This window comes from Colletotrichum aenigma, assembly GCF_013390185.1.
Source record: "Colletotrichum aenigma strain Cg56 chromosome Unknown KSG_Cg56_contig03, whole genome shotgun sequence".
Classification (NCBI taxonomy): Eukaryota; Fungi; Ascomycota; class Sordariomycetes; order Glomerellales; family Glomerellaceae; genus Colletotrichum; species Colletotrichum aenigma.
The window spans coordinates 1994464-2019981 of NW_023500909.1; the positions used below are offsets into that span (position 1 = coordinate 1994464).

The 25518-nt window shown below is 55.4% G+C and overlaps 8 protein-coding genes across 8 annotated transcripts; 5 read left to right on the plus strand and 3 right to left on the minus strand.

Moving 5' to 3' along the window:
* Positions 1-1390: 1390 nt before the first annotated feature.
* Positions 1391-1928, plus strand: CGCA056_v004512 (Uncharacterized protein; the record flags this gene model as incomplete). The annotated part of the gene is made up of 2 exons (XM_037319767.1): positions 1391-1720; positions 1794-1928. The coding sequence occupies 2 exons, from the start codon at positions 1391-1393 to the stop codon at positions 1926-1928; spliced, it is 465 nt and encodes a 154-aa protein (XP_037180753.1).
* Positions 1929-2778: 850 nt separating this feature from the next.
* Positions 2779-4237, minus strand: CGCA056_v004513 (uncharacterized protein; the record flags this gene model as incomplete). The annotated part of the gene is made up of 3 exons (XM_037319768.1): positions 2779-3062; positions 3223-3345; positions 3421-4237. 3 exons carry the CDS (start codon positions 4235-4237, stop codon positions 2779-2781), a joined length of 1224 nt encoding a protein of 407 aa, XP_037180752.1.
* Positions 4238-9085: 4848 nt separating this feature from the next.
* sec59 (Dolichol kinase sec59) lies at positions 9086-11806 on the plus strand (the record flags this gene model as incomplete). Its single annotated transcript, XM_037319769.1, has 2 exons — positions 9086-9656; positions 9708-11806. The coding sequence occupies 2 exons, from the start codon at positions 9086-9088 to the stop codon at positions 11804-11806; spliced, it is 2670 nt and encodes an 889-aa protein (XP_037180747.1).
* A 275-nt stretch (positions 11807-12081) lies between these two features.
* orc2 (Origin recognition complex subunit 2) lies at positions 12082-13872 on the minus strand (the record flags this gene model as incomplete). Its single annotated transcript, XM_037319770.1, has 2 exons — positions 12082-12196; positions 12251-13872. The coding sequence occupies 2 exons, from the start codon at positions 13870-13872 to the stop codon at positions 12082-12084; spliced, it is 1737 nt and encodes a 578-aa protein (XP_037180746.1).
* Positions 13873-14573: 701 nt separating this feature from the next.
* Positions 14574-15319, plus strand: CGCA056_v004516 (Phosphatidylglycerophosphatase GEP4; the record flags this gene model as incomplete). Its single annotated transcript, XM_037319771.1, has 3 exons — positions 14574-14795; positions 14846-15184; positions 15236-15319. 3 exons carry the CDS (start codon positions 14574-14576, stop codon positions 15317-15319), a joined length of 645 nt encoding a protein of 214 aa, XP_037180749.1.
* Positions 15320-16255: 936 nt separating this feature from the next.
* Positions 16256-18073, plus strand: CGCA056_v004517 (uncharacterized protein; the record flags this gene model as incomplete). Its single annotated transcript, XM_037319772.1, has 2 exons — positions 16256-16436; positions 16488-18073. The coding sequence occupies 2 exons, from the start codon at positions 16256-16258 to the stop codon at positions 18071-18073; spliced, it is 1767 nt and encodes a 588-aa protein (XP_037180748.1).
* A 963-nt stretch (positions 18074-19036) lies between these two features.
* Positions 19037-19789, plus strand: CGCA056_v004518 (Copper homeostasis protein cutC-like protein; the record flags this gene model as incomplete). The annotated part of the gene is made up of 1 exon (XM_037319773.1): positions 19037-19789. The coding sequence occupies one exon, from the start codon at positions 19037-19039 to the stop codon at positions 19787-19789; it is 753 nt and encodes a 250-aa protein (XP_037180755.1).
* A 2183-nt stretch (positions 19790-21972) lies between these two features.
* Positions 21973-24088, minus strand: phoA-2 (Alkaline phosphatase H; the record flags this gene model as incomplete). The annotated part of the gene is made up of 3 exons (XM_037319774.1): positions 21973-22504; positions 22554-23514; positions 23569-24088. 3 exons carry the CDS (start codon positions 24086-24088, stop codon positions 21973-21975), a joined length of 2013 nt encoding a protein of 670 aa, XP_037180754.1.
* Positions 24089-25518: the final 1430 nt, after the last annotated feature.

Genomic DNA, 25518 nt, shown 5'->3' on the forward strand with positions numbered 1-25518 from the left:
GGCTGCGTCTGCGAAGGGAGGGCGTGGATTTCGAGCGAAGGGGGAGAGGAGGAGGAGGAGGATCGCGAGCAGCGACGCTCGACCTGTCGGTTCGTTCAAGCGTTCAAGAAGTTGCAGCGAGGGCTATTGCATGTTGCAGCGCCGACTTGTTCAGGGCCGGTGGAGACGGATCGCACGCAATAGATAGTCGCCTGCGCACGCAGTGGTGTTTCGAATATTAAGTAGCGGTGGTTGGAGGAATTCGTCGTGACGTCGTTCGCATATACGTTTCGTTTAAAGGAGTCGTGACAAAGTTGCGCCGTGCCCCGTTCTCTCTCTCTAATGCCCACTTTCCGAGTCCCCCAGAAGAAAAACAAGAGTCGAAAAAATCCAAGTTATCCAAGGCAAGCAAGCGTGTAGTGCTGTGCAATTAAAGAGACATGTATCGCTTTGGTGTCCAAATAAGATTGCCTCGGGCGCCGGGGGGGTTTAACAGAGAGGAGGAGGTGTACTGATGTAGTAGTGTTTCCGTCCGGGTGTCGTCGGTGGTGGTGGTGGTGGTGGTGGTGGTGTTGAGGTACAGGTACGTATTGAGAGGAAAGGAGGTTAAAGAAAAATTGAGTTTGGCGCAAACAAAGGCGGTTCGGAGAATTGCGACAAGCGGCCAAGAATACTGGATTACGTTTCTTCTTTTAGCAATCCAGGATGTGCCGCCCTCTCAGAGCCTCAGATTCAGAAGAATGACTGGTCGGTTGCAGCAGAGGTTTGGTTGCCAGCCAGTTCAGTCAACCAGTGTCTGAAAGGGACGAACGGGGCCGAGTCAAGCATTTGCACCCAGGCCAGAACCGCCTCTTGGCTGTGAGGTGGGCTCTGGGCAATCTCAATCTGCGACTGGGACTGCGCTGGCTCCAGGAACATCACTGAGGCCCCCATGTTTCGTGCCCGCTCAGACCCTCAGTGCCCTGGAGCAATGACCCGGAACAAACCATGATTGGCCGCTGGTGGTTTGCACGGCAGAACCATCTTGGCGCCTGCCACCAGGATAAAGGTGTGGGGCGCAATGCCTCCTCCCGGTGCACTTCCGCTAGAGACAGGGGGGGGAAGGGGGCCAATTCAAGCCACCGAAGCCACTGAAGCCGCAGACCTGGGCGCGCCAGGGGTCTGCCTGCCAACACTAGAGAGCACCTAACGAAACCAAAGACAACTGAAAAGCAACCACACCTACGGAGCACCACCGCCGGCCTGCAAACAAAACGAGCAACTCCCCGCTCAAGCCGCGGATCGGACAAAGCCAGCTCGGATCCGTTCCCCTCCCATCCCTTCCGACTTCGAATACGCGCATCAGTCGTTTCTGCGGATACCTGAACTTGGGCGCCAACTGACCGACCAACGCCCGGTCTCCGCGCGAACGATGCCGATCGACGAGTACGCTTCCGTCGGCGGCGGCCTCAAGCTCAAGGGCGCCAAGGTCGGCAAGCCCAAGAAGAAGAAGAGCAAGAAGGACAAGAGCGACCTGGAGAAGAACCTCGACGATGGCACTGACGGCGGCACGGCGCTGGTGAAGCGCCGCTCCGACCAGGACGACGACAACAACGAGGAGGACAAGAAGGTCAAGAGGACGAAGCGCAGGAGTGAAGACCCTGAGGCAGAGGATGGTGATCACGATGAGGATGGCGGCAGCGGTGGTGGCAGGCACAAGACGGAAGCCGAACGGCGATATGAGGAGAGGAAGCGCAAGAGAGTACGTTTTCCCACCCTGTAACCATTGATTCGCTGTTGCTGGACAAAAAACGCTGACGATGATGCCCCCACAGCTCCTCGAACTTGCCGAGTCGTCCAGCTCGAGACCCGAACTACTCAAGACACACAAAGAGCGCGTGGAAGAGCTCAACACCTACCTGTCCAAGCTGAGCGAACACCACGACATGCCCAAGATTGGCCCTGGCTAAGGCCGCAGGCCATATCGCGAGAGGACGAAATCTGACAGCATTCGTGTGTGGATGGATCATTTAGGAGTTTTCTGGTTTTTGGCGTTATGAATACCCGCAAAGTCATGAAGAGGAAGATAGAAATGAAGAGAAGCAAAATGCAGCGCCCACGTTTTGTTTTCGGTGCCCCTGACTGACGTTTCGCAAACCACATTTGCTGTTCGAACCATCCTGAATGATTAGGTGATGCCGTTCAAGGGCAATCGACACTCATCTCCAAAGGGCATGTGCCCACATACCAACGCCTCCAAAACAGTAGCGCAATCTCATAATTTTACCAGCTTCGAGCTGGAATGCGGGAACGCCCACACTCAAACACAAATGTTCCAAGCCATCATCAAATCATCGGCACGGCACTGTCTCAAGATTTTGAAATGTCAATTTTGATTTCATTCTTTTCTCCCATGTCTGTTGTTGCATGGGTCTGGTCTGCTAAGGACTGCCTTCAGGTGGAGTTGCTTTTCTTGTCAACACCTGTTTTCTTCCGCCGTACTGACGCTCTGTCCCGTTTTCTTTTTTTCTCTCTCTCTCCCCAGCCTCCGTCTATTATCCTGCCTCCTCCCTCTCTGCGGGATAGCGCATTACCGCGCGAATTCTATGTTGTTGTTGTTGTGTGTTGTGTTGTTCTGCCCACCAGTTTGATGCAAGGAGTGAATAAGACCGTTGAATGTCGTGAGTAAGTAATGCTGATGATGCTGTGTGTGCCGCCCGCTCCGTTTGTACCGAAAACACCGTGTTAAAAGAAATGATTAAGTATGTAAACAGAAATAATCGTCTCAACGTGACGATGGAAGTATTACTACTTCGTTGCTTATAGCAAAAGCATGGCGCCGGCGACGAATCCGGCGAGAGCGACGGGCACGCCGAAGGAGACGCTGCCGATGGGGACGGCACCGTTCTGAAGGCCGCCGCCGCCGCCGCTTCCGGAGGTGGAAGTCGGCTCGGCGTCGGGGGCCACGGCGACGACGGAGGTTGCCGTCACGAGCACGACGTCGCCATTGGAGGCGGTGGAAGTGAAAGTGGAGAGGACGTTGCTGAACGAGGTGGTGGTTCTGCGCGAGGTGGTCGCGGTGGTGGTCTCCCGAGTGTTTTGCTCTGTAATGAAAGTTAGCGTGCTGCTCTTTTTTCTCACTGATGAAACGGCCATGAGTGAAGAAAGGTAGAAGGGGAAACTAAGCCACATAAAACTCTCCAAAAACGGCATCCGCCTTCGCTCGAAAACATGACTGTGCTACAAAACCACAACGCAACATACCAGATTCGGACACAGAGGATGACGAAGGCGCACTCGAGGTCATGGGGGACGAGGATGTCACGGCCGTAGTAGTCTCGGGAGGAGAGGAGGTAGACGTACCCGACGCGGACGCACTCGTAGACCCTGGGGAGGCCGTAGTAGGTTCAGAAGAGGGGGCAGTAGAAGGGGAAGGGGGAGAAGAAGAAGAAGGGGACCCACGAGTCGTCGTCTGAATCTCAGAAGAGGCGGACGGCGGCCCGGCAGTAGTAGTAGTAGTAGTATCAGGAGCAGCAGAAGTAGCCTGCTCCGTTTGTGACGTACCAGTAGTAGGGGCTGCTGCTGAAGTTGCCGGTGTCGTAGTAGTCGTCTCCTGAGCCGGAACGGTGGTGGTTTGAGGGGTAGTGGTTTCCTGCGGCTGCTGGGTCGTGGTCGTGGTCGTCTGGACGGCCGGTGCCTGGGATGTAGTCGTCTCTGCGGGAGCAGCAGATGTGGTAGGCTCAGCGGCGGATGTAGCCGGGGCTGAGGTCGGCGTGTTGGCCACGGACTCAGATGTTGTGGCGGCTACGCTGGCGGAAGGCGTCTGGGAAGCCTCGGTAGCAGCAGAGGTCGTGGTGTTGTCCTGACGCTTGGCCAGCTGGAGCAAGGCAGAGGCTAGGTCGGCATCATCAGCCTGGACAGCCTCCAAAGCTTCCTTATCAGAGGCGTATACGCCATCCTGATACCTGTCTGGGAAGTAGGCATGGAGCAGTTTGTGGAGGAGATCGGCCTTGGCAGGGTTGTTGAGGTCTTCCTCACTGATCACAACCTGGGCTTTGGTGTGATGGTCCCTTGCACAAGGCATGCCCCGGTGACCGATGACTGAAGCAAGACTTAGGGTCATCAAGCCGCACACAACAATGCCGAGCAGGACACGGCGTGGCCCAGCCATCTTCTTGGTAGGTTCCTTGGACGGTCTGGAAATGGTAGAATCCCTCTTCTCGTCGATAGGCAGCAGTCCCTCTTCCAGGCGGGAGTCGTACTTGGTGTCGGAGGCCATGGTAGCGAAAGAGACCGGTGGCCGAGACGTGAGGCGATATGGGTTGTTATAAGAGGGGACGAAGAGGTTCAGAAGGTTCTGCCCAAGACGGCAGGACGGAAACGACAGGGAAGATAACGTCCAATAACTGGACTCGGACGTATGCAGGGTAGAGTCGGTGACAAGATGCGGGCCTTCTTTTAGCGTCCTCACTGCTGCATGGCGGCGAAACGCAAAAAGATGTAAGAGAGGAGGAGGGGAATCAGACCCGAATGGTGGACTCGAGCCAGGAGGCTTGGGAGCTTTGTATATCCGTAGGTCACAAGCGGCCTCCGTTTGATGTGTGAGGGAGGGGCAAAAGACGATCTAAAAAGAACGATATGCGGTGGTACCTGGCTGGCCGAAAACCTTTATCGGTGGCTGGTGTTGAGAGTAGGGCCAAGGCTTGTTCAAGACCCGGCACGCTAGCTGAGGTCTGCGAGGTGGATGAGGCACGCTCTTAGCTCAAAACTTTTGAGAATGAGACTCTGCCGTCGGTTGTTTATTCGTTTTAGAGTGGACGAATGCAAGCGTCGATTGAAATTTGAACTCAAAAACCCCAGTGTCTGACAAGGCGTTGAGTCTTCTGGAAGGTATGTACGCAGATTAGCGTGCTGGTCCGGCAATCTCACGAGGCTCGGACTGAGGAATGAGTCGAGATGAGCAGGCTGTTGATACGGCTTGATAGGCGGCACGATCGGGTGGCGATGTGTTGTGAATGGTACAGACGTGTCGTGTCGGCAGTGATGTATACGAGCGAGCGTGGTAAACAAATCAACAACAATCGCAGTTGCCGGCAGACGGGAGCAATCGAGCGAGAGGATGGATGGCGAGAGACAAGATTGGGGGATCAGATGGAAAAGCGCGAGAGGCGAGAGTGAGCGAGGGGATTGGCGTTTAAACCTGTTGAAGATCGTCCCAGGCAGCCTGCACACCTGCTGCGCGCTGCCGTCTATCCAGACGGCTGGGGGAAGAATCTTTGTGCTAGGCATATCAAGATTCCCTGTTTCGCCGCGCCGGCGACGTACCCCTGTCTTGTCGGCCCAAATCAGGTCGAGCTATCCGTCCCATCAGCTGCGCACCCATGCTCAATGGCCCACGGATAGCTCTTTTCTCGCAGACGGAGCCACGGAGCCACCGTTTGCACCCCTGTTCTCTCGACAAGGGAGCTTCTGGAGAATGAGAATCGGCCAACAGTATTGCAGATTTCTCGCGGCAGAAGCCCCAATTGCCCCAGTGCAACCCCCCCTTCACCGTGGCCCAAATATTGAGCTTCCCATTTCATCACTTCATCCACATCTTCCATCACTCATCAACTCCCGTCCTGTGCACAGCGTCCGTTTTGCCAGGGAAGGCCGGTATGCGCCCCAGCGATCGACTGGCACGCTGGAACGGGTTTCCACCGAGCAACCGTCACCGCCGTCAGTCCTCGGTTCCAGTTTGATATCGACCTGTTCTTCTTCTTCTTCTCAGGAATGATGTATTAGTGCAATCTGTAGACGAGGCCTTCTGTGGTTTTCCTCGATTCCTTCGGGCGTGCTCTCTGCGCTAGGCATGTCTTTCCGCCCCTATCCACGACGGTACGGCGGCGGCGGCTGCTGATGTCCACTGTCTAAGTCCACTGGCTCGCGCCCGGCGCTCCCGTCAAGTGGGTTGTGACATCACCACAGCGAGCCTCCAAACACACCAGACACAAGAATCTCGTATCTGCTCTGAGGCATCGTCAGTCTGATCCAAACGTCCCACACATTCGCTCGCTGGACGAGCGCGGGTGAGTGACGCCGTGCTTGCAATACGAGTCGTCTGGTGTGCTGGTGTGCCATGTTCAGATGGACGGGCTTGTAGCATTCTGCGCCGCCGCAGAGTGAACACGTCTCCTCCACACACTGCCACATGCAGACTTGATGTTTCGTTGATCAGTCAGACCATAGGGTTTTGCTGGCCAATTGGTTCCCAGCCTGCATTGTGCTCCCTGGAGAGCTGACTCTCGGGGCCTGCACCCAGCCGCCTAGCGAACGCCCGGGGTTGGGCTTGTGGGCTTCAAGTCTTGGTCTGTCTGCAGCTTGTCGCGACATCGTCCACGCTGTCACTGCATGCAGGCTGACTATTTACACTCGGTCGTCAGCTTCGCGGGGCGGGCGTTGAGTCTCATGATCTGAGGGAGAGTGAGAGGGGACATAAGCCGCTCGGCCTTTCCTCTAGTCCCTCATCTCAGCCCATTGCAAGAGGGAGCCTCATCTTTCAAGCCCTCTTCAGCCCAGTTTGGGCTCGTAGGGAGAAAAGAGTGTTTCGATAATGTGACTCTGTCCCCCCCCTTGAACAGCCATCTTGTACCTGAATCCGGCGTGGAACACGTCAAACGGCGAGGTGCAACTACATATCCAGAGCCCAGATGGCGGCAACAAGCATCCATCTGATCTGGGTAGCACATCACTGTCTTTGTCCTCCGTGGAGGTGGCTGTGATGGTTGGCCGTTTGAAGCGTTGTGCACCTGAAGCCGCCCGTACTGCGTAGGGTCAAGCAGCCCGTCAGACCCGTTTGACGTTCTGTTTGCGTGCTTGTGAAACAGCCAGCCGGCCGTCAGAGGGTGTACTGTCACCCTATCAAACCGAGAAACGGGTACAGACTGCATGCACCGGAGCTGTCACGATGGGGCCTTTGGGGGTCTTTGACAGAGCCTCTCGTATTTTTTGACTTTTTTTATCTTTTGCCCATGCTCTGTTTGGAGCAGTGGCCCTGTGCTGCGGTTTCTCCAGCGTAACCCCCAGTCTCTGGCAGCCAATCCCCAAGAAGCTGCAGGGACCAGGCGATACGAGATTTGGCCTCTCACGAAAACGGATGAGGACCCCTCCTCTTGGGATGGGGCATTCGCAGTCGAGCAGCCGAATGCCGGACGACGACCCTATTCGCCTTCATTCGTGGTGATTCGTGGGTGTCGACGCACGCTTCGTGGCCCGCTAAGGCATCCCGGAGCTACCTTGGCGGGAGGCGAGATGTTGAGGCAGTGAAGGCAGCTCCCGACCGGTAACTGGCCGGGCCACGGAGAGAATTGAAGATGGTGGGCTCCGGATTGGGAAACGCTCTGCGACCGACCAGGCCCGGCCCCACGATCTGGTGTTGTGGCTTGCAGCTTCGATGGACAGTTATTTTTGGCAGGCCTGCCGTGCTTGCGACGACTCTCGGCGGATTGTGCAAGCCAACAAGAAGATGCGACGGCGACGATCGCGGTGAGGTTTTCGACCGCCCGACGGAGAATTGAATTGAAGTCATGAACCGACATGTACTCCGTGGTGTACCTTGTTTGTTATGGGTCACATGGCGGGCTCCGCGGTGTCCAGCGGGATGCGAACTGCTGCCCAGCTCCAGTTTTCGAAGCATTGGAAGAAGCACTGGGAACGTTCGGAAGATCAACAGGAACTCCCCACGATATCCAGTATTCCAATTGCTATTTCGTCAGCAGTCCACCGCGTTCCAACTCTGATGACTGGGCTCGGTTGAGGCTGGACTCTAGAGCCAGGCCTCGACTCTACTCTGCCATGGAAAGGCATGGTTGAAAAAGGTTTGACAGATGCGACTCCCAGCCAGATGAATCGGTGCCAAGACCTGGCGGATGCCGAGATGGCCATGGCTGCTGGGCTGACGTGGTCAATTGAGTTTTTCTTCCGTCTCTTGGAGGGCTGAATGATGCTTTCTGGCCCTTGGCCTGTGCTCGTTGTTTTCGTGGTGCGATTACTTGAAAATGACATGGTGATGGCGACTGTGTTGTGTGCCGTTGACTAAAAGGCCGGGCAATGCCTGCTGGAATTCGCAATATCCGGCGCATTGCGGTCGCAAATTGGGTATGCGCCGGCCTGGACACTGTAGATGAGGTCACCAGCGTCTGGGATGGTGTCGCATGAGTATCTTCATCTGGCGATAGGGTGACGGCTGTTGACTCTCGACTCTCGACAACAGCCACAGGTGCCTATCGTCAGCATCGCACCCTGATGAGTTTCTTGCCCGATAACCATGGAGCGGCCTTCTTGGTTGCTGTTCGGTCCCGTGTCGGAGCGTTAGGTAAGCTGTGCGGCTTCCACCTGGGGCGAAGGAGGCTGCGCCAAGGGAATGAAGTCGCTGAGCCACCGCGGTGATGTTTGTATCGTGTGGCTCGCCCGACCGTGCACGTTGCCCCCTCCCAGTGCGTGGTCCACTGGGTTCCGGTGGGGATTTCTCGCGGCGGTAGCCTGTCTTCCCGCGCCCGGCTGCCCGCTGTCACCCTCTTCCACAGGCTGTCATTGGCGTGCACAGCGCTGTTGCTGTCCCGCCCAGCCAGTCGCGTTGGCGCATCTCTCCCCGGCCGCGCGGCTGATGGCTCCCCAACACTGGTCTGGTGGTGGCAGACGGGAGAATGACAACACGCCTGTCTAAGGGAATCCATAGGTAGGTAGTGTCGCTGAAAGTGGTCCTCACCTCACCAATTTGGTACTTTCATGTGATGGAGCTCTCTCCCCACAACCGCCTCGCCGCCGTCAACTTGTCCCCTCCACGCCTCCATTTCCAATCCGCTGTGGTCTGACGTGTGAAAAAAACATCCACGACAACATTCACAGCTTACCAAAATACTCCCGGCCCCTGATTGACGCCCGGATTCCGCTTTGCGACCTGCGAGCCGCACCTTCCCCCTTAGCGCCATCCTCGTCTCAACCACGCTCCCTTCCGTCTTTCCATGTTGCCTACCTAGCACCACCACGGCTACCGTCAACCAACTCCACCACGCCCACGCCTAGGTCGGCCTCGTCTTTCTCGAATTGATGCTGCCCCCGCGGCACTCTCCGATGCGATAGCTTCGCCATGCCCGAGCATCTCGCACCAAACGCTCTCTTCGGCCACGATACAGAAGACAAGGATGAACTCCGAACCCTCAGCCGCTCTCCCCACCCCTACCATCACCTCAACACCGAGCTTCCTCATCCTGCCCATCGCATAGTATATCGACCTTCCAATCCGACCTCCACACCGACCAAGGATTCCTCCGCAGAGTCGAGTCGAGCCCCGTCTCCCTTCCCTTCCTTCACCAAGGACTCGTCCCAGGGAAGCGACAGCGGCACAGAAGCCGACGATGAGCACTTCCTCAAGGGTCTCCCCGCCCCCAAGGTCCGTCTACACAAGGGGCTGAGGGGTCGCAACGAGATCATATCTGGCGCATCAACGCCGCTGTTTTCCCCAGAGAACCAGGAGGACGACGATGCAGCAAAGCGACAGACACAAAGGGCAGAGAAGCTTAGGTTCTGGGAGGATCGCAACTACCGCCGAACCAAGGAGCTTATCCGACGAGTATCCGAGTTCATCATTGTGGGCTCACTCTTCGCCGTCGTTCGCGCCAATCCGAAGGTCAAACCTTTCCTCTCCGCCTGGAGCCAAGGTATGCGATGTGTTCCCCTGCGCTGGCGGACGTTAAACTGACCCTCCATAGATCTGCGCTTCCTTGCTACATTAGTCACATCGCTCATGCTTCTCTACCCTATCCGACTTGTCGCATGGTCGATCCGACACAAGACCTCATCCAGCAAGTCACCAATCGCAGTTCCGACAATCTTCGACCCTGCGCCTATCCTCTACCCGCCTTCGATCACACTCCTAGTGTCCCTTTTAATTTCCCCTGATAACGAAGCGGTGATTCTTCCAAACATCATTCTCGGCATCTCTTCGATACCCAAGTATTTAATTCCTACGGCACGAGCTCACGAAGCGATCAACCCACTTCAATGGGTTCTGTCATGCGTGCCATTATGGCTGGCGCGACATTCCATAGTCTCTGCGGAAGGAGCGAGACCAAGCGTCCCCCTCGAGACCGCTCTTCTTCTTTACCCCTTGCACCAGACCTTGCTCACTGTGTTACACTATCTCACGACGACCAGTTTGCTCACAGCTGAACTACAGCTGCTTTCGATTGCCTTGATCAATGTTCTCCTGCTTGCTCACTCGCCTCAAGCCACGATTCTTCAAGCGCTGCTCTGGGGCGGTGGTGTCGGCGTACTCGTCGTTTGCGGACCTGTGGTTCGATGGGGAATCGCCTTGGCTAGGGTTCCAAGGTTGCGCTTCAGGCGCGTGATTTCTCCGTCGAAGAAACAGTCCTTCTTTGGATTTCTCTCTGAGGGGCTCTCGATGAGGCGTTTCAAGCATGAGCTGCTGGGCTCCTCGCTGGAAGAGACGGCGTCAGAAGCCGGAGACTCCGAAGACGAAATCGACGGGCCTTTCTCGAAACCACTCAGGGTCAGAACCTTCGGTGTGGCCGACATGCCATCGCAGACGGACCGGAAAGCCGATGGCTTGCATTCCGACAACTCCCCGGACTCGCCTGATGGCTCCGCGATTAGCCGCAGGAATACGTTCCCTCACGTGTTGCAGCGACCACGTCCACGGAGGTCCCTGACGCACACGTCTGCTGGTCGCAGAAAGCGTACCGCCTCGACCACAGTCCGCCAGTTCTTCAAGCTCACGGAGGCTCAGGCGACCATGAGAAAGTGGACATACGCTGCCTACGTCTATGCCAGCATTGTCTCCATCATTCTGGTACCTGTGCGAGAATATATCGGCAGGTTTGCCCTTCAAGGCAATGAGCCTGTGGGTTGGGCCTTGGGATACCTGCTTGGCGAGCTTCCGTGGTTCAGGTTCCAGGTGGTGAGCGCAAACCTGGAAAGATGGATTTGTCTGCCTACGCGACTGGATGAGGAAGAAAAGGCAGCTTGTCACGAGGGCTGGGTTCAGCACGTTCGATTCTCTGACTTTGGAGAAGCCAACACTCGACTTCTCATGAGCGCTTACTGGTTGATGATCGTAATCATCGGCTTGACGATTGTCATACGCCTGGATCCCAAGTACGAGGTCGACACGCGGCGCAAAGTCTTCCATTTCATGATGGTGGGGATGTTTCTCCCGGCCACCTTCGTCGACCCTGTCTACGCTGCCCTTGCGTTGATCTTGGTTCTGGCCATCTTCCTTATTCTCGATTTGCTCCGGGCAAGCCAGCTTCCGCCCCTGTCGAGGCCAATCGCATCTTTCCTGACTCCCTACGTCGACGGCAGGGACCACAAGGGTCCCGTTGTCATCTCCCACATCTTTCTCCTCATCGGCTGTGCCATCCCCCTCTGGCTGTCTTTAGCTACCCTTCCCCGTAGCGGCAGTGGCTACTTGACTGGCTGGGAAGTGCCGACGCGCGAGGTGAGCATGGTGGCAGGAGTCATCTGCGTCGGCCTGGGCGATGCAGCAGCATCCCTCATCGGTCGCCGTTTTGGCCATAGAAAGTGGGTTTGGGGTGGTGGAAAGAGTCTAGAGGGCAGTGTCGCCTTTGCGGTGGCAGTTTTCCTCGGTCTCATGGCCGCTACTACCTGGCTGAGAATCGGAGGCTGGCCTGTTGCTGTTGAGCAGCAAGTTGCCTGGCCATCCTCAGTGCGCAACGCGGGCTTCTGTGCAAGCATGGCGAGCTTGACTGAGGCAGTCCTCACGGGAGGAAACGATAATGTCATCGTGCCGGTGGTCCTCTGGACATGTGTCAAAAGCATTGGGGTGTAAAGAACATAGGATGGCGTTTCGGGGGACCGGGTGGGAGGAACAGGTTTACAAAAGACTTTTAGAGCATCCCAAAAGGGTATAATGATTTCACGAATGCAATGCCTTGATTCTGACGCACATTACTGATGTGAATGCGTTGCTTTGCTTGTGACAACCTCCATATGCGATGCACCCTTGTAGAGTTGCCATCTTCCTTGAACTCCATGTTTATAATCCTGTGCCATGCGCCCCTCTCTCATGTTCTATCAATGCTTTAAATCACCCGAATACTTGATTTATACAACCATCTCCTCAAGAATAGCCTCAAGCTCATCCCTCTTGAATGGCAAGCTCAACAACTCCGTGCCGAAGGCGTCTTTCTTGCTGATAATCATCTGATGGTCATGGAATCTGAATCATGTTAGCATAGCCTTCTCATGTGTCATGGGAAAGGGGTTGGCTCACTCTTTCAGCAGCGTTCGGAAAGCCACCTCCGAAGTGCTGATGAAATTCTCCTCGGCCTTCCTGTAGACCGTGTTGTACTCCAACCCGGGGTTCTCCGCCCCGAGCTGGTGCGCAGCGTTGCCGTCGTCGTCGTCGAGCGCGAGCAGGACCTCGGTGACGATGAGCTGGAAGAGTTCCCTCGCCCTGGTCGAGAGCGAGCGCAGGACGAATATGGCGCCCTCCTTGCCGTTGACGCGGCGCGCCTTGCGGCCGAGCAGCTCGTGGACGTCGTCGACGGTGTCGAGCTCCACGTCGAGGGGCTTCAGGGTGGTGCAGTCGTGGAAGAGGAAGTTGAACGAGGTGCGCTGCGCGGCGTCCCACAGGAGCGGGAAGGACGGCGTGTCGGCGGTCGCGACGAAGCGGACGCGCGGGTGGGCGGCCAGCTGCGAGAGGAGCTGCTGCGTCGCGGGTTTGCGGAGCGGGGCGGCGTCGATGCAGTTGATGATCAGGGTCACCGGCTTCGGGTGGGCCGTCAAGGCCGAGGAGAGGGTCTGGAGCATGCCGGCCGGCTGGGCGGGGAGCTTCAGGCTCGGGCTTATGGCGGCGGCGACGGTGGTGAAGACGTCGCGCGGGGTGATTGTGCGGACGTATCCGTTGACCACGACGATTGGGGCCTTGGGGTCTGCCTCGTACAGATGCGATGCCAGCTTGGCTGTCAGATCGCGCTTGGAACCCTGGCCGAAGAGGCACAGGCCGAAGCCCTGTGCCAACTCGAAGCACCACTGCTCAAAGGAGGCTTCGTGCAAGGATTGCAAGAACGCAAGGTCCTCCGCGTGCGGCTCCTCCCGGGCGCGGAGGAGCTCAAAGTACTCGTCATGCGATAGGAGATCGAGAGAGGAGAGGGTGTTGTGGGATGTCTTGGCGCGGCCGGGCTTGTTGTGCTCAAAGTACAGCTCGTGTGGTGCCAGCTCCCGGGGAGGAGTCGGCGACTTGGGAGGCGGTGGTTGCTTGCGCGGACGGCCTCTTTTCCTGGGCGTCGCTGACGGGGTGTCGGGCTGTGTGGGCGGTGGTGCCTCAACCGGCGGTGGTGGTGCCTCTGGTTGCTTCTGCTTCTGCTTCTTTTCTACCGGCTCATCTTCCGCCTCCTCCTCTTCGCTAGATTCGTAGATCTCGCGCGCCAGACCCTCTTCGTCCTCCTCGCTGTCCTCATCTGCGACGACACGCTCGATCAGGGCCCTGGCGCTCTTCCGCCGCGCAGAGCGATCCGCCGCCTGCCTCCTCCTCGGCGTGAAGCCATTCGCACCCGTGGCCTTGACTGGCGTCACCAGCGTGTTCACCTGGCGCAGTTTTGACGGGGTGACGGCGCCGTTGGCCGGCGTTGCGGATTTCGGCTGAGGGCCTTTGCGCTTCGTGGGTGTGTGTGTTTCGGGTTCCGAGTCGGCGGCTTCTTCCCCGTTGTCGTCATCGGAAGGAACCTCATAAGGATCGCGGTCGGCGTCGCCTGCTTCTTCTTGTGTCGTCTTTGATCTCCTCCGCTTAGAGGGCGTGCCGTTCACAGGCTCCTCGTCTCCTTCGTCGCGGCGTGCACGTTTTCGGGCGGGGGATTCGGCGGGTTCGGGGTCTTGTTTGCGTGTCCGAGCCATCTTTTGGGATCTCCGTCCTCGATTTATTCTGTCAAGGTGCTTGGATTTTCCTGAGTAATAGTTCTAGGTCGAAGATTGTCGAATCTTGAAGTCCAGTAATCTGAGACGCGCTGACGCGAAAACGTGAAGTCCAACAGGGAGAATTAAAGTGGGGTCATATTCCCCAATTGAGTTCCATCGTTGAAGTTCCCCTAGCCCAGCTTTCACCACCACCACTGGAGAGACGTTACAACTCATTCGGTGATGCATTTGAACAATGTGTTATCTTACTTCGACTTAAGTATACAATCTTGTTGCGTTATACGTTCAGATTGTTGTCCAACTTGAATGGACTGTCTTAAATTGCTTATTGGTATCTGGAGGCAAGCAAAATGACGGCATCTCAGCAGCTTAAGACTCCCAGGAGAACCGAAATACCTTTCTTACATGCAGCCATGCAAACCATTACATGTTACCTGTGTTACTCGTCGATATTCCAGCCTTCGAAAGATGACCTCTGACAGATGCCTCATCACAGGCTGGTCCATCGAACAGGGATCCCCTGCAACATCCCCAGGACTTGTATCTTATCGACTGACAGGGGTAGCTGCAACCAGATGGCCCAAGCTTCCGCATGCCAAATTTCGTCCGTCTCTACCATTCCAGACCCGACGTCACTCCTCCACCACATCGAGCCAGTCCGCCCCGGCACTCAGTTCACCATGAATCTCAATCTCTCGGGAACCGTCAACGTGTTCAAATTGCTATTCAAACCATCACTATGTCTTCCGCATCACACCGTTGCAACCTTCAATGACCTTCCTGTTCCTTTCGAGAAAGCCTTTGAGGGACAAAATCGGAAGTGCGATATTAGAGCAGTTGTTCTCGACAAAGACGACTGCTTTGCTGTGCCCCACACAAATGAAGTTCATAAACCGTACAAAGTAATCAAAACTGCAGCTGGTTTTCGCGAGTCTGTACTGACTGAATAAAGGAGCGCTTCGAGCAGTTAAAGGCCGCATACCCCGGCCGCCGCCTTGTCATTGTGTCCAACACCGCCGGAGCAACGTCATATGACACTTCGCTGAAGCTGGCCAAGGAGCTTGAGCAGGCTACCGGCATCACTGTTCTCCCACACAAGACGAAGAAGCCCGGCTGCGGCTCAGAGATCATGGACTACTTCCAAAGTCATCCGGAGACAGGCGTCTCGCATCCATCCCAGATTGCGGTCGTCGGTGATCGTTTGACGACGGACATGATGCTGGCCAACTTGATGGGCGGCTGGGGCTTCTGGATCAGAGAGGGCGTCGTGCCTCCAGAGAAGAAAAGCATTGTAAGTCACCCTCTGCACATGCTTGAATGTCACGCTGATCGACGAATGAAGTTCTCGAGGCTGGAGTGGCGTCTCGCCGCAGCACTTACATCCAGAGGCTATCAACCAGCCGAGCCGCAGAGTCCATTTGAATAGATCTCCATCTGAAATGTATTGATCGCACCCCGGAGGAGGCAGGGTGGCAGACCAGTTTGCACTCTCTCCTCGTTGTATACCACAGTCCATCGCGTGTTCGGCTCAACTCTGTTGCGTCGTCCTGTTCATTTTGACCAAGGGCCTTTTCTTGAGCTCGGCGAAATATACCGTGGAATTTTGCTATTCGAAACGAATGTACGCCCACTCTGATTCACCCTCAGAAAATAAGACCCAAGACTTTTCGAGTCACGAGATCCGTCTCCTTCATCCGTTCTTCTCGCTTCGGCCACGAGATTTTCGCGCTAAACCTCACATTCACCATCACCACCCACACCTCCCTCTTCTCGCCGACTGCGTCCTCACGTTCCGATTTTCTTTGCTAAATCACCACTTTTTTGGTATAAAAAGTTGGTTCGTCAGTTCACTTGCATCGGGCAACCAATTCACTGGCCAAGTTGCTCTCGCGCCTAGGGTCTTCATTTACTCACTTGGTCCTTCCTTCCGTTCACGTATAAAATTTCGACCTCGAATTTTATCCGTCTGCTCCTTCCGACCAACAACAACCAACTTTCACCTCGACAAGCACATTTTTAATCTCTCCCACCACCCAACCTTTTGGAACCAGGCTCTTTCCATCACTTCATCAGGTACCCTTCGCTTCTTCAAGGGACTGGTCTCCCTACCATTCACCGTACAACTTTCAACTTCTCCTTGTCAACGGCAGCCTTCAAGCGACAGCAGCTGTGCTGCGTGTGCTTGCAAATCGTCCGACAAGGCCGTGATTCAGCGATCCGTGGTATTGTCACCGGCTCAGCCTTCGAACTATAAAAAGCCACACAGTATCCTGCGATCTCGCAAGCATCAACCTTATCAACGTACATTTTCCACCAACATAACCACCATTCACCCGTTCACAAAGACATTCGCATCAAAGAAATGGGTGGCAAAGTGTGGTCTCCGGCGGAGGAGCGCGTCTACTGGCGTACCATCGTCCCTCAATCTCAGAAGCGCGCTGGTCGCGGCCGTTTGCCTCCAAAGAGCTGGGAGGATTTGGCGGTGGTGATGCAATCAACAATGCGCGATGATGCTAAGCGCAACTACACCGCCCTTGGACTCTGTCGGTCACATCCCTCTTTCGATAACGCACAGAACGCTGACAGACCTACAGTTGAACACTACTTCCAGAACATCGAGAAGGGCCGCGTCTCGCCCAATGCCACCAAGTATGTGCGTGAGCACAAAGAGACTCTCACCCGAGTAAACCAAGAGGAAGAGGAGACTGAGATCGAGGGCGATATCACCGATAAGGACGCGACCATCTCTGATCACAGCCAAACATTGCTTAGCTCTCGTACGGGTGAAACCACTGAGGAGGAAGAGATGTCTGATGCCATCGACATCTATGAAGATAAGGAAAACCGACCTGTTTCCTCCACCCGCAAGCCTCTCACATCCATGTCCTTTTCCGATACCAACCACGCCGAGGAGGCTGACATGGGTATCGACCCCAGAGCCTACCTCTCAATCTCTTACATCTTCCCTCGCCCTGGGTTCAATTACCAACATCCTACTTCGGCTGAACGCTCAACCATAGACAGCTTGGGGGTGAGAGGTCCTGCCCCTGGATTCGAACACCCTTACCAGGACTACCACGATCGCTTCCAAAACAACCTGGCTCATCGACGCAATCAGAGTATGTTCCTGCCGCATGACCAGGTTCCTGCCCATTTCCGCGGCAACCCCGCGGACTATGAGCCCGGCGGCCGCTACTTCTCGCTGCCGGCTCCGGACTACCGCTTCGCTCAACCAACCCAGGACTTTTACGGTCTTAACCCCATTCAAACCCAGGCTGCACCTGGCCACAGCCTGGGCTTCAGTGTCTCGAGGCAGCAATACAGCCCGTCGACTGCCGACTTTTCGCCTGGAATGTCGTTTGATGTCTCCAATCACAGGAGAACGGGGTTCACTTCCGAAAGAAGCAGTTCCGGCCCTCAGTATCACAGCTCACGATCTTCCTCGTCCATGCTTCAGTCGGCTACCAACGGAAGCCCTGTAGATTACGGCCATTCACGGGCCCCGTCATCAACTACGACCCAGAACGACTACTATGGACGCCAACCCAGTCCAGCATCTACTTCGGGTATGCCCAAGTCAAGCTATTCTGGCAGCAGCGCAAGGCCCGAGCAGACCCTCAAGAGAAAGTGGACAGAGGAAGAGAACATCGAACGCCAGGCACGCCAGCAGGTGATGAGAGACAGACATGATCAGCGTGGAGAACCGGAGGGAGCCAGCTTCCAGCACAACTACGAGGAGTGGCGCAACGAAGGCAACCATTTGAGAAGGCAATACAGCACTGCGCATGGCTCGCTTCACCCAAGCCAACCCCCTTCCTCCGCTACTGTCAACGCCATTTCCTACTACACCTCGACGGGCCCTCACGTCTCTCAGCCTTTTGGCACCGATGGAAGAGGCAATGCCCCAGAGAATTCTCCGCCGACCTACTTCAGCGACGGTGAAGAGTTGTGGTATAGTCAAGACATCCCTGGAGCCATCACAGACCCCGAGCCAGCGTATCATTACGGCAAGTCGGCAGGTGAACATCGCCGGTTCGCGGCCTCGATGGCTGTGGCCGAAGAGACTGGAGACCCGAGGGCTATCAAACCAGAAGATGGATTCATGGCCTTTGAAGTCCCTCCCCCTGCCGAACGCGGCTTCACTGGCGCAAACTCTGCATCTTCTGATCGCGTGCAGTAGTCAGTCTATCATCGTCTCTTCCCACAGTTAGCATCACTGTACGAACATTCGTTTTCGCAACATCATTTCCAGCAATGATACCCGGTACGCATACTTTCCCCAAGACAACAATGCCAGCTTAATACATTATTACTACCTGAAGCGGCACAGGTTTCTAAGGTTGGGGTGGGTCATACATGATTTGGGCCGACACGATTGAGGTCAAAGCAGGATGGAATTTCTTTTGGGCTCGGTATCATGATAATGCTGTCAAGTGACAGTGTAAGAAGGACACAAGGATACCCCACATTGATATGCGGTGGCGGAGTGCACTCCGTCAATGATGACCCCCAGTCATGAACAAGTTTAGCTAGTTTTTGCCTTCACTCATAGCCTTTTGATACAGAATTTGAACGGACAGTCACAAAACCTCTGGCGGCAGGCGCAGTTATCCCTCCCCGAAAATGAAGGAAAGACAACGCGCATCTAAATCATAGCTCGTCCTGCTCGTCCGACCCCTTATCCCATGCATGATGACTAAGGTAAGCTTGCCGAGGAAACTCGGACGACTTTAAGATCTCCATAGTGGGTACGGGGCGCGTAACAAGGGAACGGATGGCATGATCTGATATTAAGAATTGCTGTCCGAGCGGGAAGGCCATGAAAGCAAGGAATCGGAGTTTACGGGGGAGTCTAGGACACGAGAACTGGTTATCCGTCGTTTTCCAATTGTTTTTCGTTGCTTTATAAGTCGTGGTTGCTCCCCTTCGGGAGAGATGGGATATTGCAGAGGAAACCTTACCAACTTACACAGGAACGTTACATACAGGGTCACAATTGCTTTTTTGCCCCGTTATCTATTTTACCCCTCACTCCAACCAACCAAATTACTCTTGTTTTCCCACCGTCTCATTCGGCCTGCAAAGACCGAATTACACTTCAACAAATCAAATGGGGGCCGCTCAAATTCTCAAACCAACAACCATGCCAATCAACCTCGAGATACCAGTCTTCTCGCCCTCGTCCGCGCTGCACGCCCAGGCCATCGGCGCGCAGCGCATCGAGCTCAACGCCAAGGGCAGCTACCCCGTAGGCGGCACGACGCCCTCGCTCGCGGACCTGGAGGGCATCACCAAGTGGCTCATGGTCCCCGTGCGCGTCATGATCCGCCCGCGCGGCAAGCCGGCCGACGGCCCGGACTTCATCTACACGGAGGAAGAGCTCGCGGCGATGGTCAGGGATATCGAGACCTTCCGCGGGGTGCTGCGCAAAGACCGCGGCGACGGGTTCGTCTTTGGCGTTCTGAAAGCGTCTGCGGATGGTGAAGCAGTGGCGGTTGACGTGGAGAGGAATCGGAGACTTGTGGAGGCGGCCGGGGGGCTGCCGTCTTCTTTCCATCGTGCCTTTGACGAAATTGTCCGGGACGGGAGCGCGCAGACGGTCGGGCGGGGCGTGAGGGAGCTTGTGGAGTGCGGGTTTGCCGGGGTGCTCACCTCGGGCGGACCCGGGAATGCCGCCGGCAACAAGGCCGTTTTGGAGGAGGTCGTGCGGGCCGCGAAGCCGTTCGGTTTTGAGGTCATTGTCGGCGGGGGCGTGAGGGCTGCCAACGTCGCGGATGTCACGGACGGGCTTGTGGGTGTTTGGGCGCATTCGAGCTGCTTCAAGGGCAGGTGCGAGGAGGGGGAGGTCGATGACGAGGAGGCGATGGGCATCTTGGAGGTTCTTGCTGAGAGGTGATCCCATTATGAGGGAGCGGAACGGGAGCTTGGAGAGGCATGACAAGTCGTGATAGATTGGAGTCGGGGCACGGCTGGCTAGACTGTACATAGGAGGGACACGGATCGGAGCCGAAGCTCAGTTTTCTTCGGTCGATTGTAGATAGCATTCGAACTTGGCAAGTATTACACGATTTAAGCCATCGGCTTTCTCGCTGTGCGTGATTATAGAGGCCTCTTCAATTTCCTTCTCAAGGTGATGTTCACCACCCAGAGTTCCAATGAAGTCAAAAGACGGCCGCCGAGACGGGATGCGGGAGATCGGCCACAGGCGCGTTTGCCATTGCGGGGATAGTTCGCGCCATTTAGACGAGATCCGTGGCCAGGCCCTTCAATAAATCAAGGAGGGGGCAAATAACAAGGAAGAAACAGAAGACCATGAAGCGAACAATGCACGACATACTTACATCGTTTGACAGCTGCAGCGTACGATGTTCTGGCCGGGATGCAACCTTGCAATGTTAGTCTCATCAGTCGACTTTCCCGGAACTGCTTGGAAGGCGAGTTTCCTTCCCGTGTCTCCCCTTGCGCGCATCCATCTATCCCCGGCAGGATCTCAGTGCAATGTTAATGGGAAACTCAATTCACGAGTGGAGAAAAAAAAAGACCGAGTTTGATGGGTTTGTAAGTTGTTGATTTCTCTGGGAGAGAAGCAGAGTGGGATTGTGGGCGAACTGACGATTTTGGTGGGACATGACATGTTGATCAGTCCATTTGCGAATGGTGCGGTGGACGTGCGCCATGATAGCCGACCTTCGGTATCCCAACTTGGCCGTCGTATCTTTGAGTTAGAAGTGATGTTGCGGACTCTTGTGGTTGAATTCTTTGTGGAAATTGTTGATGTTGTGCTAACATACAGATTGATGCATCTGAAGATGCATCCATGGATAACACAGCATGCATAGCACAGCGGCGTTATGAACACAACAACTGAATGAAACCTTGTGATGCTTGGAGATCCAACACAGATCCTACCCTTGAACGCTTAAGGCTTCATTGACGGAGAAGTGTTCTGCTATGATTCAATGCGTCCAGAGTAACATCACCGACTTAGCTCAGCCCCTCCCCTGACCCCAACGGCGTCTTATGTTTAATAAAGATCTGTTAGGTTGACAGAAACGATCAATCTATCGGACAGATTTTTGATACTTTACAAGATGCTGGAAGCCCCTAAACCAGGATAATGCCCGGACGAAGGGACTCAACGACTGCCAGGGACGAACTCCCCTTACCCTGGCTTGAACATGTCCCTTCCTCGGCCCCTCTCAGGAGACCAAGAAGCGGTTCCCAGCGGAGCTATGTCCTCAAGTTAAGAAGATTCAAACACACCAAATATATTGGTTCTCCTGATTCTACGTATCTGGCCCCCAGAAAAGGGGCTTGCGTGGGGTTCGGGTGTTCAGGAAAATAGCTGAGTCTGAGCCTAGACCTCCAGAACGAATGCACTCTTGTCAGTCGAATGGGTAAAGGACGTATGAAAGTGTCACAGATGGGGCAAAAGTGGTAAAGAAGTAGATCGTCTCTCTTCACCAACCACAAAACTACAAAACTGAGCACCTATTCATCCCATCTAAACGAGATCGCCTAATTTTCCTGTACATATGCAGCTACATTTCTGTGTAGTTGAACACTCTTATCAAAGACGGAAACAGAAATGGTAATAGTAGTAGTAACAACGACGACGACGACGACGACGACGACGACGACGATAATAGTAGCAACAATAACGACAGTAGCGACGACGACGACAGTAATAACCACGACAATAGTAGCGACAATAATAGCAAGGTAAAGTACCTATTTTACTATAGGAAAAGTAGTCACTCTAGCACAGGACAAATAGACGGTCTCAACTCGTACGTCCATTATCTGCCATAGTGACTTTGGTGGGCCCTCAAAGAACATGAAGATACCCAGAGCTTGTTTAGATGACGACAGTCTCACACCACTATGGAGACGTTGTCAAATTCACTTTGCAATAGGCTGTAACGTCTTTGATATTAAGTGTATTCATTATTTTTCAAGACTTTATACTTCGTAAATAATCTACTACTTTTTGCTCCAAACACGACCTCTCAACGCCACCCATGCTTTTACATCTCGCTACATCTACAAACAGGTATGAGAACCTACAGCAGACCCCGCTCAGGCGTGAAGGTTGACCGCCCTTCTGCGGCGAACACCACCGCAGCCAGTGGCGTTGCGCGGCTGAGCCAGACCCAGGCAGTTGGCCATCTTGTAGAAAATGTCAATGTTGTTGTAGGTACCGCCAAAGGTCTCCTGACAGGGGCCGCGGGCCCAGACGGCGACGTCGGTGAGCGAGTGGACGCCCTGCGCCTCGTTTGTAGGGATGGTGCCGTTGACGACGAAGCCGTCGGCGGCGTCCTTGGGGTTGACGTAGTAGTCGGAGGTGTTGGTGGCGGCGACGGCAGGGGTACGGGCGGACTCGTGCAGGGCAAAGTCCTCGCGGCGGTCGGGGCTGGCGCCGACGCCGGCGGCGATGGCGTAGCGGGGGTTCCAGTTGAGGGGGAAGTTGGGGCCGGTGTTGTAGCTGATGCCGGGCTGCTCGACGGTGTACTGGGAGAGACCGGACTGGGCGTAGGTGCCGACGGCCTTGCGCTTGGTGCGGTCGTCCTGCTGCTCGGCGAGGTACTTGGTGTCGGCGCTTCCGAAAACGCTGTCTTCTGTTAGTGTTGGCATTTTCAGAGCGGAAAGGTTTGACTTACTCAAACCCGTGGCCGTGGTCGGAGGACACAACGACCAGGGTCTCCTCGAGGATACCGAGCTCCTCGAGCTTCTCGATGGTGGCCTTGACGGTGTCGTCAAGCTCAAGAAGGTCACCGAGGGCACGGTCGTAGTCAAGAGAGTGCATCTGCTTGTCGATGGAAGCGGCCTCAGACATGAGGAAGAAACCATCCTGTCCACCGCGGTTGTGGAGGATATCAACGGCCTTGAGGGTCATCTCCTTCAGACCGGGAATATCAAGAGCAGCACTCTTGTTACCGGTAGGGTCGTTCGTAAGCTTGGCCAGGTTCTCGGTGAGAACGTTGCGGTCGAGCCAGACGGGAAGGTTAGACTGGGTGAAGATACCGAGAGTCTTCTGCTTAGAGTCGGCGGCCTCGAGGGAGGTCTTGTTAAGAGCGACAGTGTAACCCTTCTTGGCGAACTCCTCGTAGTAGTCCTTGCCCTCGTAGGAGCCCTTGCCGGCGTAGAACTGCTCAGCACCGCCTCCGAAGTAGACGTCGGGGCCCTCCATCTTGGTCCAGGTGTAGTTCGTGATGCCGTTGAGCGCCTGGTCGATAAGAGGACCGTACAAGCTGCGAGAGCGAGTGTGGGCGGTCAAGGCAATTGGGGTAGCGTCGGCGATGAACGCGGTGGAAACAGCACCCCAGGCAGAGCCCCAGATTCGATGGATGAGCTCGACAATGGTCTCAACCTTGGGGTCGTCGAAAGCGTCCGGGGAGGAGTCAGCGTAAACGCCCATGGCGTTGACAGTGCTCTTGTGGCCAGAGTACAGGGCAGACGCGGAGTTGGCAGAGTCGGTGATGTAGCTGTCGATGGAGTGCGTCATCTGGTGACCAATGACGGGGAACTTGTCGAGAGCCAGACTGGACTGGTACTTTCCGTTGATGCTCTTGTGGCCGAGAAGACGGGCGGCAGTGACCATGTTGGTAGTCATACCATCACCTAGAAAGCCATTGTTTAGCAGGATTCCAGGTCATTCGCAATCAGTCTACTCACCGATGAAGAAGATGACGTTCTTGGCCTTCTTCTCAGTCGCCAGGGGTCGCACAACCCAGTTGGCGGTGGTCGTCTTCCCATCGTAGTACTTGAGGGTAACCACATAATTGCCGGGCTCGTACAAGGCGATGTGGCGCCAGATCTTGGACGCCACGTTGACCACGCTCTTCTGCTTCGCGTCCTCGGCGAAGAGGTCCTCGTACCAACCGAAAGACCACTTCTCGAGCTCAGGCTCGTCAAGTCCGAAGAACTCGGTCAGGCCCTTGGCCGCGCCGCCCTCCTTGGCGATGCTGACGGAGAAGGCCTCGTCGGGGACACCGTTGTTGAAGGCCTCGGAGCCGTTGACGGGCGCATGGACCTCAACACGGAGGTCAAAGAGCTGGCCGGGCAGGAAATCGGACTGGTCGGGCGGGAGGACGCAGCCGAGATCAGGGCAGGTGCCGAGTCGCTGGTAGGTCTGCGCCGACACGAGGGACAGCGAGGCAGCCAGGACTGCGAGGGGGCTGAGCTTTGCCATCATGTTGATCCGACGAAGAGTTGTCTGTCAATGGGAGTCGGGACAGAGACGGTGGAAGCGTGAACAGAAGATCCAAGCTCGGGGAAAGCTTGCTGCAGCTCGAGAGCTTATATACCCTCCTGCAGCCATCGCAAAAGAAAAAAGTCATCCCATGTCAATTGATTTCTGGGAGGCATCACCCCCGCCGAAGCTGTAGTCCGTCCAGTCCCAGAGCCATGTTCCCACTGCATGACAGCATACTTCTGTTGGTTCGCGGATCCTCGCATTCGCGGGCCAAGCACCGTGAGAGCCGGGATGAGAAGCTGCAGATTGCGCCGCGTTGCAATCCTAGCTGAGGAACTTTCGACCAACGCGTTAGGTAGGATTCCGTCGCCCGGGCCACAACATCAACACGCGATTGGCCGTCAGGCAGGCGGATGGGCCGATATCATGACGGCGTACGGTGACGGTGTCTTGGGTCGAACGAAGCAGGATGCAACTTCACGGCTCATCTTGGGCAGAACAGGCACGTGTTGCGCCGAGCTGAGCGGTCGGCATCTCGGTTTGTTATTGCCAAGCCTCTTGTCAAGCGTAGCGGGCGGAGATGATGCCAGGGACAGCAAGAGGAAGCTGTGTCGTCGGTCTTCGAATTGGGGGATGAAGCCTGGACGCCTGGGGTTCCAGAGGAAGAAGAGATGAACGGCGTCATGTGGCGTAGGCTTGGCACTGCAGGTCAAGGACGGGCATTGTGCCTTTAAAGCTTCTGGTGTGCCCGGTGTATGTCGTGATTCGCCGATACGGTTGCTTTTCATCGGTTCGTGGGGAATCGATAAAGTGATCCAAGATGGCACAGCGTGGGAGTCGTGAGCGGTTGCTCCGGGAGGGTCTAACCATGGCCGTTGAGCTTGACCTCGTGGGCGAATTGACGCTTCTGATTGGCTGATAACCGTGTAAGTCGAGGACCAGGGTCCGTTGCGGGGGTCACTCACCACCATATGAGAGACTTTTGGACGGAAATCGTAATCTTGAAAGACCATTTGGAGGATTCAAGGTGATCCATGATGAAGATTCTAAATGTACGTACCTGTATTATTCCGCACTCAAGCCGGTGACTTGGAACTGCACAGACGTGCGCGTTCTTCAGTGCCAAGACTGGACTGGATGAGCTCCGATATGGTCAGCAAACATTAGCTGCCAAGCAACAGAGAAGCTTTGCTTGGCGTTTAAGCGTCGTGGCCGGTTGAAGACCACCGATTTTTGACTCGCACGAGAGTTTCCTAAGGAATTTCCAAGGCACATATTTGCAAAAGTTGCATGGTTACAATCATGACTGTTCTTTGCCAAAGTTTCAATTGATGGCTCAGTAAGCCAGACTAGGATGAGGGCATCAAGTAGAAAAAAAGTGACGACCCATTTTTCCTGTGGTTATTTATATACCTTACTCTACTTTACTG